Raw genomic sequence first — 15337 nt, forward strand, 5'->3', positions numbered from 1 at the left:
CAACTGCATGCTGTATTTTTATATGAAAATAAACAAGCTGAAAACACTCTAAGTGAAAAACCCAGTTTTTCTTGTTCTTTTTTTTTTGTGCTTTTCTATAGTATTAAGCCTCAAATGTCAAGTATACATCGGATTGGTTTATTCTTTAAATTATAAAAAAGTTAAAATATGAATGGTATTATAATGTTATACTAAAACTAAAACAATGGAAAAACCCTTAAGATAACATGTAGAAAGAAAAGAAAAACATATCTTAAGTGTGCAGAATAACATAAGTGGACTTGGAACGATTAATTGCCGCTTTGAACGATTACGTATATATATATATATTTGTCTGCTAAATGCATAAATAAATAAAAATACACTTTTATCCAAAGCGACTTACAGTGCATTCGGGTTATACATTTTTTACCAGTAAGTGTGTTCCCTGGGAATCGAACCCACAAACTTTTGCACTGCTAACGCAATGCTCTACCACTGAGCCACAGGAACACTATTATTTGGATATTTGTATTGTCAACAGTCATAACTAGATAAACACAAATTATTATAAAGATACCAAACGAAAAGTTTCTTATTCTTTTCCCTGTTGGATTTTAATTTAATATTGGTATTGTGGCCATCTCCTCTTCATCTGTCAGTGGTGCTGGTGAAGGTTTTCCTCCCATTTTACGAGTCTCTGCCTTCTTGCTGTTGGCTTCTGAATAGAAGTCAAATGTTTTGCCAATCCAAATGTTGGATTAGAGAACATTTATTTATGTGAAAAAAGCATTAGACTATGTGGGAAAAGCTGCTGCACATTGAAATAGATATACACTGACAAGCTGAAAACACTCTAAGTGAAAAACCCAGTTTTTCTTGTTCTTTTTTTTTTGTGCTTTTCTATAGTATTAAGCCTCAAATGTCAAGTATACATCGGATTGGTTTATTCTTTAAATTATAAAAAAGTTAAAATATGGATGGTATTATAATGTTATACTAAAACTAAAACAATGGAAAAACCCTTAAGATAACATGTAGAAAGAAAAGAAAAACATATCTTAAGTGTGCAGAATAACATAAGTGGACTTGGAACGATTAATTGCCGCTTTGAACGATTACGTATATATATATATATATTTGTCTGCTAAATGCATAAATAAATAAAAATACACTTTTATCCAAAGCGACTTACAGTGCATTCGGGTTATACATTTTTTACCAGTAAGTGTGTTCCCTGGGAATCGAACCCACAAACTTTTGCACTGCTAACGCAATGCTCTACCACTGAGCCACAGGTGTTTCTTTTTTTTTTGCCTGTGGGATACCATGAAAATGAATATTAGTTAAATAAATTACCTTTCTGCCAGTTTTCACCTCTGATAACATTAATTTAGAATTAATGTTACATATTCCGTAGCGGAAGTCTTTTTGGCGGGAGCTGTTGCCATGGTGAATCGTAATATCGGAGCTCCATTGATCATGGTGGATATTTGTATTGTCAACAGTCATAACTAGATAAACACAAATTATTATAAAGATACCAAACGAAAAGTTTGTTAAAACCCAAAATCTAAATGGGCATTAAGATATCTGTAGTATTTCTTAAGTTACAGGCCTGCAAACTTTGGAGAAAAAAATTAAAAGGGCTTTTCCCATTTTTGAACATTTAACATTGGCATATAATGCAACAAAGATTGCTGAAGTCAACAGATTTTACTAACAGACCTACCAATCTCTGTGTGAAAAAAACAAACAAAACAATGATACTGCCATCTTTTTAAAGTAATTTTTACCCCCCTGCAATTCGGCTCTGAATCTCAGGTGAAAATTGTGGATTACTCAGTAAATATAGGCTACATACTGTATATGACATTTCATATTTTGGCTTTCATTGCTATACATGTTTATCATTAGTGAGCAAGTGATGTAATGCTAAGTTTCTCCAAATCTGTTCCCATGAAGAAACAAGCTCTGAGGGTGAGCCTTTTCAGCAAATTTTCATTTTTGGGTGAACTATTTGTTTAAGAATAGGTAGTGTTGCATAGTGAATTAACTACTCGGGAGGTGCTGTATATGGATTGCAAGTGGCCTAAACTTGCTAACTCTGTTCAGCTGTTCTGAAACCTTAAACTCAGAGTTTCCAATCTCAGGGTAAGTCAACTCGGAGTTCAAGTTTTAACTCAGAGTTTGTTGAACCTCCTTTCTGGAATACACCCCTGCAGAAAATTAAAAAGCTGAAAAGCTTTAGGTCTCATGTTGGGAATTGTGAGTTTATTATAGTAAACATGCATCTTATGTTTAACGGAAACATTGCAATTTCACCTATCTTGGTCATCTTTGCAAGTCTTGCTTCATCACAATACATCTCTGTTACATATTCCAAACAAACCAATGAGTCAGTCTCCTGTGCCACTGTAATAAGCCACATAAAATTAATTAAACATTGTATGTGTAAGATTTATAATATGGTTTACAAGAAATTATTTGGAATAGTTCACCCCAAAATGAAAATGTGGTGAAAATGTCCTCACCCTCAGGCCATCAAAGATGTAGATGAGTTTCTTCATCAGAACAGATTTGAAGAAATTTTGCATTACATCACTTGCTCAGCAATGGATCCTCTGCAGTGAATGGGTGCCGTCAGAATGAGAGTCCAAACAGCTGATAAAAACATAACAATAATCTACATGACTCCAGTCCATTAGTGAAAATCTTGCTATGAGCCTTTTCAGCAAATTTTCATTTTTGGGTGAACTATTTGTTTAATAATAGGTAGTGTTGCATGCATACTAGAGTTGCAAATAGCAAATAAAACTGGATTCTTACATGCCTTTAGGAAGATAACTGATCTCTGGCTAATTTGGTTCTTCAAACGTATTTGCGGATTTGATTAAAATATCTAAATTGTCTAAGATTACTGCGCGTTCTTGTGTTCCCCGTAAAGGGCAGATACATGACTCCAGTCCATTAGTGAAAATCTTGCTAAGTGAAAAGCTGTGTGTTTGTAAGAAACAAATCCATCTATACATTTTTAACATTTTTAATTTTGAAACTGTTCCTTCCAGCTAAAATACAAGTCCATAATCCATAATAACACTTTCCCCAGTGAAAAAAGTCATCTGGTCTGAATCAGGAGTAAAATATGCACAGATCAAGCATCATTTACTAGCCAAAATAGTCAAAACAGTTCTACACAAATATATGTGTGGGTTTTGATGTGAGATTCACTGCAGAGAATCCATTGGTGAGCAAGTGATGTAATGCTAAGTTTCTCCAAATCTGTTCCCATGAAGAAACAAGCTCTGAGGGTGATTTTCTTTGTTATGTGACAGCATTAATTAAATTTATTGAGTAAAACTGGCTGTGCCTATAGTATTAGATTACACAACATTATAATATTATTTTCAAATTAATTTTTAAATTATTATTATTTAAAATTATTGTCCCCGGATTAGTAGGGTACTCATGTAATAGAGTAGCAGTGGCTGGGATAGATTTTAAATATCAATTCAACTTAAAAAGTTGCAATCTAATCCTGTTTTCAACAAATAAGCCTGCTCCCGAGCAGGTTTAAATTTACGTACCTGTTGCTATGACAGCAAGTCCAGGATGAGCTTCGAAGAACCAAATCCTTTAGGAAGCCTTTGCAAAACTACTGTTATGAAGTTTGCCTGTTTTGATTGGTTGCCAAGGCACTGCTATGGAGTTGCTAAGGTGTTTCTGAGTGATTCCCAGTGCATTGCTATGGGGTCATTCTATGTCAATTCAACCAAACTCCACAAATCTCAAATTTTAGATTTTGTCAATATTTTTCTGAAGAAAGATAAACATGTATAGCTATGAAAGCCAAAATATTAAAAGTCATGGATGTATATTTACTGAGTAATCTGCTATTTTGTAGAGGGGGGTCAAAATGCCAATTTTTATTTTTCTTATCTTTTCTTTTCTCTCTCTTTTTTTTATTGTTATAACATGTAAAGCATAGTCATAGATCAAGCAAATAATCCAAGATCATGCCAAATCGTCAACAATAAAATCCAGCTGAGTTAGCGACGTACGAAGAACGGGCCCCTGTTGCGGTCTTTGATCTTGAAATTAGCTGATGATGAATAAAATGCAGCGCGCATCTGTTGTTTTCGTGTGATCTCGATCAAATTTGCATATAGCGCAGGAATTGAAGATCGGATTTATATCCATTTTGCGGGTATAAGTGAAAATGGAACGTTTTAACAAATCAGATAGCTATCCGATCAGAGAAACCGCATGAAGTGACCAGGTGTAAACAGGCCCTTGGTGCTGTGATTCATTTTCCAACTTCTCCCTCATTTTCCATTCTAATAATATGACTATCGCCCGTTGGAGTCTCTCTTTGGTGAGGGTGTTTGAAGCTTCCACAAAGCCGTGGCTTATTTTAGCTCCACACCTGCTTTACTGCTACAAAGGGGCATTCAGTGAGGAAGCAAACTCCTAGAAATATCCTTGACCTCAGCTCTCAGCTCTCATGGCAAAGAAGAGCATTTGTTGCTTTACATTTTTCCACTGACACTGATGTCAAAGGTTGATCGCTGTCCTATATAGCTCATATGTATCTCTTGAAGCCACTTATGAAACATTTGTCCCAGTATTGTTTAAAATTAGGCTTATTATGTAATAACACCGTTTCCAAAGAGATTTTTTTTAAGCAGGAACTTAGATTAAATGTGGAATTTGAAGGCCAGGTGTCTGTCAGTCTTACTAAATTATAAATAAACAAGCTGCACTTTTCCATAAGACAGAGCACTGACCAAATCTGATGTAAAGGTGAAGTCTGTCATTTTTTTCTTCATATCTCAGTTTTATATGCAGAGATGATTGTAAGATATTTCTGTGTTACCTTTAATTTTAGCATCATTAAATATCTCTGATACTGTTGAGTGACTAAATTGTGACTCATTTAAATGATGTCATGAATTTGATGTTTGATGATTCAACATAGGTGCATTTCAGGATGTATTTTGTTAGTTAAAGCAATGCTTTGACCTATGATGTACTAGTTCTCATTAAAAACATTTTAAAAACATCACGATTTATTAGCACTTTCTTTATTTTTATATGATTGTTGAGAGAAATTATGACATTTTCAGATAAGTGTTTTCTTTCTCAATGATGACTTTGAAAACACACAGATAAGGAGGCTACGCAATACTCACATTTACAGTAGGCTAGCTGTTTTACGTTTGAGAGCGAGCTGGTCATTTAACAAAAACAGATGTTACAAATATCCTATTACAGCGGTTTCAGTAAAAACAGCCTTTTTAATATCATTGTAATTTTGTACCATGTTTGGCTCCTTAAATCTTCTTGAATCCATGTTGTGATTAATTTGTGCATAACACATTCTGAATGCTCATTTTCTGTTTTGTGGTTCTGTCCTCAAAGGGATAGTTCATTCAGAAATTAAAATTGTCATTCAACTCATATGACTTAATTTGTTCAACAGAGCTCAAAGGGACATAAAGATAGCATGTAGGGATGCTCATTTCGGTTAATTTTCCGATCGACCGAACATTAACTGTTAGCCTAACTGATAGGCCTACCATAAGATTATTAATTTAGTAGGCCTATTAAATAAAATAGAATGGACGAGTGTCTGTGACCCATTACAAATAGCCTACAAAAAAATATTTATTTATGTTTATTTTAACATGTGCAAACAGCAGCAGGGTGCAGAGCAACAACAGAAGTCACACATAGTCAAATTATCACGCACCTGCAGCACTTCTGAGAACAAAGAAAAACAGAATAAAATAGTATAAATAAAAAGAATAAAATAAATAGGCCTACACGAAATATTTTTGGTAACACTTTATTTCGATAGTCCACTTTAGACATTCTATTAACAGTAAGTAACTTTGCAACTACATGTCAACTAGCAGTTAGTAGAGTATTAGTAGACTGTCTGCTTAATATCTTCTAACACTTTCTTTGTCAACTTATTCTACTAACCCTAAACCTACCCTAACAGTCTACTCTGAGAGTTAGTAGACATGTAGTTGCAAATGAATGAGAATTAGTTGACATGTAGTTACAAAGTTACTTATAGTTAGTAGAATGTCTAAAGTGGACTATCGAAATAAAGTGTAACCATATTTTTAACTTAAATAATTAACTAATTAAGATGACAAAACGAAAACACACACTGAATCCGTGCTTTGAAGAACTGCATGTTTTTTCTTCAGAAATAAAAATAAGTGAGAGGCCTACCTGAATGCACAACTTGTCTAGTTTTTATTTAAAAAATTAACATGTCGACGCTGTGTGGCATGTGGAGCGCAGCCTGTTCCACGACAGAAAACACCGGTTTCTGCAGCGTTGAGCCTTGTAGCCAATCACTGAAATATCTGTTGATTTCATGAACACAATGGCCAATCAGAGGTGTTTACGTTAGAATCCACTCACCGCTCATAAAGCAGAAGTTTTGTTCAGTGTTTTGTTCAGTTTTGCTCACGCTCACGAATCCTCTCATTAGAACAAACAAAATGTACAGGATGTAAATAAGAGATTAATTGTGCAGGAATGTAGAGCTTCATTGAATATAACCAAAGACTATAGAATGCCCACACGACGTGTCACTCATATAGTTTTAAATGGGGAAAAATGCAACGCTCAATATGGCCACTCAACCGAATGAAGCTCCGCCTTCTGAGTAAAAGAGCCAATTGCTAATCTGTAAAGTCATCGCGTCACTGCAGCTGCCGTTAGAAGTCCCGGTTGCTATAGAAACAGTCAATGTTCTGAGACGTGCGCTTAGGACTGCACATGCGCGCACTGGCTGGTCTAGCCTGAAAAATAAGCTTTTTTTTAACGCTATTGGAGCATAAGAAACAACATTTATGAGACAGTTGATGTCAGATTTCATTGGTGATTTCAAATATGAAATTTAATCGTAAGCTTGGCGAACAGTTTTGGAGAATTCGATGTTTCCCCATTCAAAGAGATAGGAGCTGCACTTGCTTGCCCGAGAGGCGTTTCAAAGATGACCACCGAGTGAAATGACTTGTCTTAAACAGACTTTGATATAACGGAACTTTGTGAGATCGCGAAGAACTGAGATGAATGACAGCTTTTTAATGATTAAAAGGGGGAGTGCTCTTTGCGCGCTTTTTATGACCCTTTAAGAATTTGACTCATGGATTCACTCTCTGATAATCATTTATCCAATATGTTTTTTTTTTTTTGCCGTTGTGCTGCCTTTTCTAAATTAAAGGGTTAGTTCACCCAAAAATGAAAATTAGCCCATACTCACCCTCAAGACATCCTAGGTGTATATGACTTTCTTCTTTCAGACGAATCCAGTCGGAGTTATTATAAAACCTTTTAAACCATTTAACTGATATTAATCGGTAAAAATTCTAACTTTTGGTTAACGGTTAAACAGTCAATATGATCATGAAATTAATCCATAAGTCTTCTGAAGTGAGGAGCACTTTGTGTGATGCACAGAATACAATTTAAGCCTTTATTCACTGATTGTGTTGGCATATTTGATGTACAGTTCTTTTGCATTATAGCCTACAAAAGAAATAAAAGTCACATGAGTTTGGAACTACATGACAGTCTAATAATGATGATAGCCAGAAATGAACTGTCCCTTGTTTTTAGAGACAGGTGACTGAAATGTAATGTTTTTGAATAAAAAGAAAGAAAGAGAAAAAAAGAAAGAAAGAGAATGAATGAATGAATGAAAATTTTTTACTATTTTAGAAAAATAGTAATAAAAAAATCATACTGACCCCAAACTTTTGAACTGCCATGTATGTGTTATGGTTAAGTATTACAGATTTCAGCTCACTTTATTCCACCAACTTGTTTTAAAAGGTAATGCTTCGCCTGTTTCTGTGTCTGTATGGAAATGTCTGACTGGCTGATATTTGAACACTAGCACTGAACTCTGCCTCAGCCAAATCCACACCTTAATCATGATTAAAGAGTCAGAAAACATAGTGCAAATGAGAATACCATTACCATTCAACATGGGAAATGTTTAAGCTGTCCTGCACTATGGCTGCACGCGTGACTTGGCTTTTGTCCTGGGATTGACTCAGTCCCGTATGCATGAGTGCTCTGCGTCTGTTCCTCCAGTGCAGCAACATAAACCTCTTGGTTCTGCGTTTTCTCTGTTGCCTTTCATACCAGGTGAATATATGTTTGATGTGAGCTTTGAAGCTAATGCAGAGATATTGTGTCACCCTATGGGCCCTATGTACCACAGGGCAGATAACATGAAAAACTTCTTAAGTTGATGCATTAGAAGCCAGACAGTATGTACCTACACAGAATGTATTTACGCATTTAGTACAATAAATACAGGATAATATACATTATAACTTAGTCGTACAATATATACAAAATGTTAGGCATCTTCACAGCCGAGCCAAGGCTGCTCTGTGCCTGCTCAGAATTCAGTGTAAAAACGCAAAGCCAGACTAAATTATGCATGTTCTGACCCACCTCAACCCATATATCAAAGTATAGCTACGTGTAAATTAATTTATGCCACCTATAAGCAGTAATAAACAGTCTGTGTAAAGATGCCTGAACGCTGCTTCAGAATTACTTTTGTGCGACCTTAAAGGCAGGGTATGTGATTTTTCAAAAACACTTTAGAAAACTGATTCGGGCCGAATAGCAAAACAAACTTGTAGCCAATCAGCAATAAGGGGCGTGTCTACTCGTGATGTGGAGGAGAGAGCTTTCAGTGCATGGGACGGACATTAGCCGAGCCGAGTGACAGAAAGATAGAGATGGCGGACAAAAAACAAAAGAGGAAAACGCGTCAACAGAGCAAACCGGAGGTTGCTATGTTGCTATACTGTTGCTGGGATGTTTTGGGTGTTTGCTATGCATTTTTTATAGGGTGTTCTGGCAGATTGCTAGTGTGTTGCTATGCGTTTGTTAAGGTATTCGGGGTAGTTGCTAGGTTGTTGCTATGTGGTTGCAAAAGTGTTTTGAGTGCTTGCTAGGTAATTACTAGGGTGTTTCTGTGTGGTTGCTTGCTACAGTGTTCTGGGTGGTTTGCTAGGGTGGTGCTATGCAGGGTGTTCTGAGTGGTTTCTAGGTTGCTAGGATGTTGCTATGTGCTTGCTAGGGTGTTTTGGGTGGTTGTTACTAAGCAGTTGCTAGATTGCTCTGGGTGGTTGCTACCGGCTTTACCGGTTTAAAGGGGGAAACGTTATAAATAAAAGGGAAATGACTTTCTTCGGAAAGGGTTCATTAACATTTTTTTTCATGTTACCTCTGTATAAATATTGTTTATAAGCACAGCTCTGCTTTGTTTACTGGGGTAACCATGGTAACTGCTGTATTTCTGCTTGTCCTCAAGTGCATTTTCATTCAGCCCGTCTGCCATTTTTATTGCTGTCAGTGTTGTAAACAGTAACCGTTTTATGGAAAATAATAACAATTCGGATAATAAGGTATCTAGAATTATTTTTATATTTGATTCATAGATTAAGTATTTCACATGAATCTCATATGCACAGGGGGGTTTTTTGGCCTGTTTTCTGAGGGTTTATTAATTTTAGACTAGTCGTAGCGCACATCCCTAGTTGCTATGCAGTTTAAATAAAATATCATTATCGTAAAAAAAAACAAAAAATGTGAAAGTACATTAAAGAAAAACATGTATGGGAATAAGTATTGTACAGAAATGATTAACAGAATCATAATCTGATGTAATGTAATTGCACAAAAATAAAACACATTTAAAGCACTGCCATTTGAAGAAGCTTAAGTGTCTGTATACTTTCATGGAGCTACTGTAGATAATATGTAAATGGCTCATGTGTTACTTCATCATGCTCTTTTGTGTAGCAGCTGGATATAAATATCATCTGGGGGCTTATGTGTACTACTGGTCACATATCAGCACAACTATCCACTGTCTCACCTCCACTTGTCTTTGCATAACACCCATCTACTGTCTCTTTCCCTTTGCATTTTTTCCATCACCTTATTTCGGTTTCATATTTCCATTTTTCCATTGAGTCAGAGATGCACCATCCTTCCACAGTGAACACACAGAGCATGTAGTCAAACCGCTGACCAGTGTAATCTTTAAACAAGATTCGTGTCTAACCATGCGGACTTTACCATCAACACATTTACATACACAAACAAGAATGAGTTCACAACATTCAGCTTGTTTTTTGTTGCTGTTTGGTGTAAATGGTTCCCACGGTCATTGAAAACAGAGAAATGGCAGGGAATTTTAAAACTATCTTGTTCAGGCCTGGAAAATCATGAAAAAATTTAATACAGCATGTATACTATATATAATATATATATATAGTAGTAGTTCTGATAACCACCATAAAATATTACAGGTGGTACAATAGAAAGGCATATGATGAATCAGAGTTCATTGTAGATTGTGCACAGCTAGGAAGTTGCTAGGGTGTTCTGGATGGTTGCTGTGCCTGTGTGCTAGAGTATTTTGGGTGGCATACACACAAAGACAAAACACCATCAGGATAGCACACGACACCATGTAATGTAGCAATTGCAAAAATCCTAGGGATTTCTAGGAATGTCATTTTACTTTTCCACTGTAAATTATATAGTAGTTCACTTGGGGCAAAAATGACAGTATTTTACAGTAAAATTACATATAATACAATGCTAAACCATTTATAGTTTTTTTATGGTTGGGTTACTTACAATTAACCAATTGACAGGTTTTTACCATTTTCTGGAATCTTTTTTTTACTGCTTTTCACTGTAAATTATATAGTAATTCACTTGTTTAAAAAAAACATACATTTGACAGTATTTTACTGTAAAATTACTAGAGCCCGACCGATATGGGTTTTTTGGGGCCGATACCGGTATTAGGGAGTAAAAACAGGCCGATATCGATATATCGGCCGATATTCTTTGTGTATATTATAGTACAATACCAGTCAAAAGTTTGGACACTTTCCCATTCGTGTGTCCAAACATTTGACTGGTACTATATACATAGAATACAGTATATACATAAACAGAATATATATACATAAACACATTTTTTGCAATGATCACTCAAATGTGGTGATCAAACACTTATAATGGTGACAGAGATATGTAAGGGCATTTAACAATTTAACAATAAACTTGCGATGAGTGCGATGCACAAAGTAACGGGTGGTAGTTGTAACACATGTGGTTTGAATATTTATTTTCAATAGAGTGCGCTCTGCTGGACAAACTAAGTAATTACATAATTCCAAGCATTTTATTTGCGTTATATGCTCATATAAAAAAAAATTCATATCGGCGGCATATTCGCCGATACCTATATATCGGCGACAGGCTCATATCGGCCGATAATATCGGCAAAACGATATTTCGGTCGGGCTCTAAAAATTACATATAATGTCATGTTAAACACTTTACTGATTTTAACCGTATATGATAAGCTTACTTGGTTAACCAGTTAAAAGGTTTTTAACAAGTTTTTACCATTTTCTCTGCTAATGTCCTTTTACTGTAAATTATATGGTAATTCACTTGGAAAGCCATAAATTTGACAGTATTTAATAAGTAAAATGACATATAATGTGATGTTAAACATTTACAGTTGTTCGCCATGTATGGTAAGGTTAACAACCATTTTTACAGTTTGGGAACCAGGAACTGCACCTGATACCAAAACTATTTCACAATAATCTGACTACTGTAGTCAGGTTATTGTGAAATACTTTTGGTGTCAGGTGAAACAGGTGAGACTTTGTGCAGTAGGAATGTTACATTGTCAAATAATGGTAATGAATGATATTAAAAAATTTTAAATGACATATTAATGGAAAAGTGAGAGACAATAGGATTGCCCAGGCCTTGTGGAAACATGCTGAAGGGAGAGATGATGATGTTGGACTGCGGCCCATAGCTGAATGATGTCAAATTTCCAGTTCCTCATTAGGATTAGTCAGCAATGAAGAGTGAGAGACAGACAAACAGAGAGAAAGAGAGGAATGAAGGGAGGGGCTGAAGGTTAGGAATGTAAAGAGAGAGAGGAAGAGGCGGTGCTCAACACTATCAGCTCTGCTATAAGCAGCAGCAGATAAACCTGCGAGTAAAGCCGTGACCTCACAGCACTGCTGATTGCGCGCTAGAAACTTCTGCTGGCACATGAGGTGGAGTAATCGCATGTAATTTGCACGGGCTTCATTACAGAGTTTCTCGTTCTACTGAAACTGAATTATGCATCTTAAGACTACAAAGTGCAACAGCTACTGCCTGGTGGCCACACCGGTGGACCATGAGACATTCAGTCGGCCACAGATTCGGGTAAGACTGTTCATTAATGACGTGGTCAAGTCAAGGTTTATTGTCATTCGGATGCATTTCTCTTTCAGGTTCTGGTGCTAATTTACATTAAACTAACTAAGCATTGCACTGTTTTTTTGTTTGTTTGTTTTTTGCTTTTACATTTGGTCTTCCACAAGCTTAAAGATTTGGTTTCGTTCATACTTAGGACTCTAATGCCTAAACTACAATCTGGCCATGTTGGTCTGCTGATCTTCAGTTCTTACTTTTCCAGCTCTCCTGTTTTTAATGGCCTGTTTGCTATAGAGACTACCTGCAACAAAAGGATTCGAGGCCTGAAGCTTGAAACGGAATGCTTTGATTACATGTTTTAATCAGTTAATTTGTGTTATTGAGTTTGGGGTTAGTATAATTTTTTTAATTATTATTAAAGAAACTAATACTTTAATTCAGCAAGGATGCATTAAAATTATCAAAAGATTTATTTTTATTTCAAATAAATGCTGTTCTTTTGAAATTTCTATTCATCATAGAATCCTGAAAAATAAACTGATTCACAGTTTCCACAAAAATATGAAGCAGCACAATGGTTTTCGGTATTTATAATAATCAGAAATGTTTCTTGAGCAGCAAATCAGCATATTAGAATGATTTCTGAACGATCATGTGACTCAGAAGACTGGAGTAATGATGCTGAAAATTCAGCTTTGAGCATTTTAAATTCAGCATTTTAAATTGTAAAAAATATTTCACAGTATTACTGCTTTTATTGTATTTTTGATCAAATAAATGCAGCTTTGGTGAGCAGAAGAGACTTTTTTTAAAAACATCAAAAATCTTTTGATGACCCCAAACTTTTGAATAGTAGAGTATCTTGGACCTCATTCATGAAATTCAAGCGGAATTAATTTGTCTAAATGAAAACTCTTCACATTAAATAACATCCCACATGCTGCTGTAGCTAGCAAGAAATCCAATATTTAGTGAGATGACAGAAATGTCTTAATAAATATTGAATTTCTTGCTTGCAACAGCAGTGTCCTGTTGAAGAAATCAACTTAAACCAGCCTAAGGTGCTTTGCTGGTGTTACCTGGCCATGCTTTTTTTTTTTCCAATAGGATTTTTTCTTGGTTTGTTCATAAAATCATTGTTATGTAAATGAACATGTTCAGTTCAATCTACACAAGTTTTACTTTTACTCGTTTTTCATGATTGAGGCCCGTAGGTTGTTTTCGTTCATTCATGATGTTCAAAACCCTCTTGTAAATAGTTTTTCATGGAGGAAATTACGTCGTTTTCTGTATTTCTCCATCAAATGCAAGTGTGATTGTCTAGTTTCATCTCCGACATTTCATTATTTGACATGTTTTTCCTCTTTTTGCATTATCAGGAGCAGTTTGAGGCTTTGTTCCGTGCGTTTGATCCAGGCACGTCCTTCCAATTCTTTAAAAGCTTCAGACGGGTTCGGATCAACTTCACTGATGTGTTGGCAGCAGCCGAGGCCAGAGTCAAACTCCATAAGAGTGAGTTCAATGGAAAGGAGATGCGTCTGTATTTTGCTCAGGTAAATAACCCTAACAAAGAAGTATGACGTGGTACTCCAAGTTGCTCTAAAAACTAGCATGATACTTTTTGTTTAGTGATGAAAACAGTTTATTAATTATATAGTCTTACAACAAAGATTGATGGTCTTGCATCTTAAAGGAATAGTTCACCCAAAAAAGAAAATTAGTTAAAAATGTACTCACCCTCAGGCCGTCCAAGATGTAGATGAGTTTGTTTCGTCATCAAATTTGTAGAAATGTAGCATTACATCATTTGCTCATCAGTGGATCATCTGCAGTGAATGGGTGCCGTCAGAATGAGAGTACATACAGCTGATAAAAACATCACAATAATCCACACGACTCCATCAATTAACATCTTGTGAGGCCAAAAAAGCTGCATGTTTGTAAGAAACAAATCCATAATTATAATGTTTTAACTTTAAAACTTTGTCCATAATTCGAGTCCATAATCTATAATAATGCTTCCTCTAGTGAGAAAGTTGTCTCGTCTGAATCCGGAGAGAAATATGCACAGATCAAGCACCATTTACAAGCCAAAATAGTACAGAAAAGCTCTAAACAAATATGAGGGTGGATTTTGATGTGAGAGGACAACAGGGGATGGACTTCTTCACTAGAGGAAACGTTATTATAGATTATGAACTCATATTTTAGCCAGAAGTGACGGATAATGATGGATTTGTTTCCTACAAACATGCAGCTTTTCACTTCACAAGATGTTAATTGATGGACTGGAGTCATGTGTAGTGGTCGACCGATATATCGGCCGATATTTGGCATTTTTCAAATATCGGCATCGGCCGATAAGTTTTTCTGTTTGGTCGATGCGTTCGAGGTGCGACGGACTTTTATTTTGACGGCGCCTGAGCATATAGTGCTCACATTAATTTCTCCCTCTTGTTTGCTGTCGTTGTTAACAGTTCTGTCTAATACAGATAGAAGTCTGCCTAATAATCTGATAGAACTGTTAAACAAAGGAATTAAAATGTATACAAAGTATTATATTATTAGTAATAGAAAGGCAAACATTATAATACTTTCTCGTTTGCCGTCAGCATTCAGCAAATACGCATTTATATAATTTAAACAAATCTTTGAATGAATAATGAACATTTAATTTCACAAACCTTGCAAACTTAGTCGAATCCAGCTGTGAGATCGTGTGAAGTGTGCATTTGTATCCTGCATGATCGCGTGTTCTCTGCGTGACGGTCGGTCCGTGTGAATTGAATGCTGACAGGAGGAGAGTTAAGCTTTACTGAAGACGCGCGATCGCTAACTCGTGATTTCAAATTATGCTGTGCTTTATGCATTTGCCCACTGTCATATTCATGTAATTTTCACTGTGTGCTGCATGTAAAATGAGTGTTACCTTGGCTTTATTTGAAAAAAATATGATTCCCAATGCACATTCCCAGAATACCGAGTGCACTGTTGGTTACAGTGTTTACTTCCTTTTTAATTATATTTTTATTAAATATTTATTTATTTATTTGTG

The 15337-nt window shown here is 35.7% G+C and overlaps 1 protein-coding gene across 2 annotated transcripts in view; it reads left to right on the top strand.

The window, feature by feature from the left end:
* The window catches only part of LOC107709340 (calcipressin-1-like), a 22332-nt gene that overhangs the window by 1251 nt on the left and 5744 nt on the right, over window positions 1-15337 (top strand). Inside the window, exons 1-2 of one of the 2 annotated variants that reach the window (XM_016513799.1) lie at window positions 11979-12291; window positions 13662-13835. In XM_016513799.1, coding sequence (XP_016369285.1) covers window positions 12205-12291; window positions 13662-13835 — 261 coding nt within the window. In that variant the 5' untranslated portion in view covers window positions 11979-12204. Of the gene's footprint in view, window positions 1-11978; window positions 12292-13661; window positions 13836-15337 lie in introns of those variants that run through there. The other variant, XM_016513791.1, reaches the window with a different exon arrangement.

This window comes from Sinocyclocheilus rhinocerous, unplaced genomic scaffold (assembly GCF_001515625.1).
Source record: "Sinocyclocheilus rhinocerous isolate Xijiao unplaced genomic scaffold, SAMN03320098_v1.1 scaffold3206, whole genome shotgun sequence".
NCBI classification, from domain to species: domain Eukaryota; kingdom Metazoa; phylum Chordata; class Actinopteri; order Cypriniformes; family Cyprinidae; genus Sinocyclocheilus; species Sinocyclocheilus rhinocerous.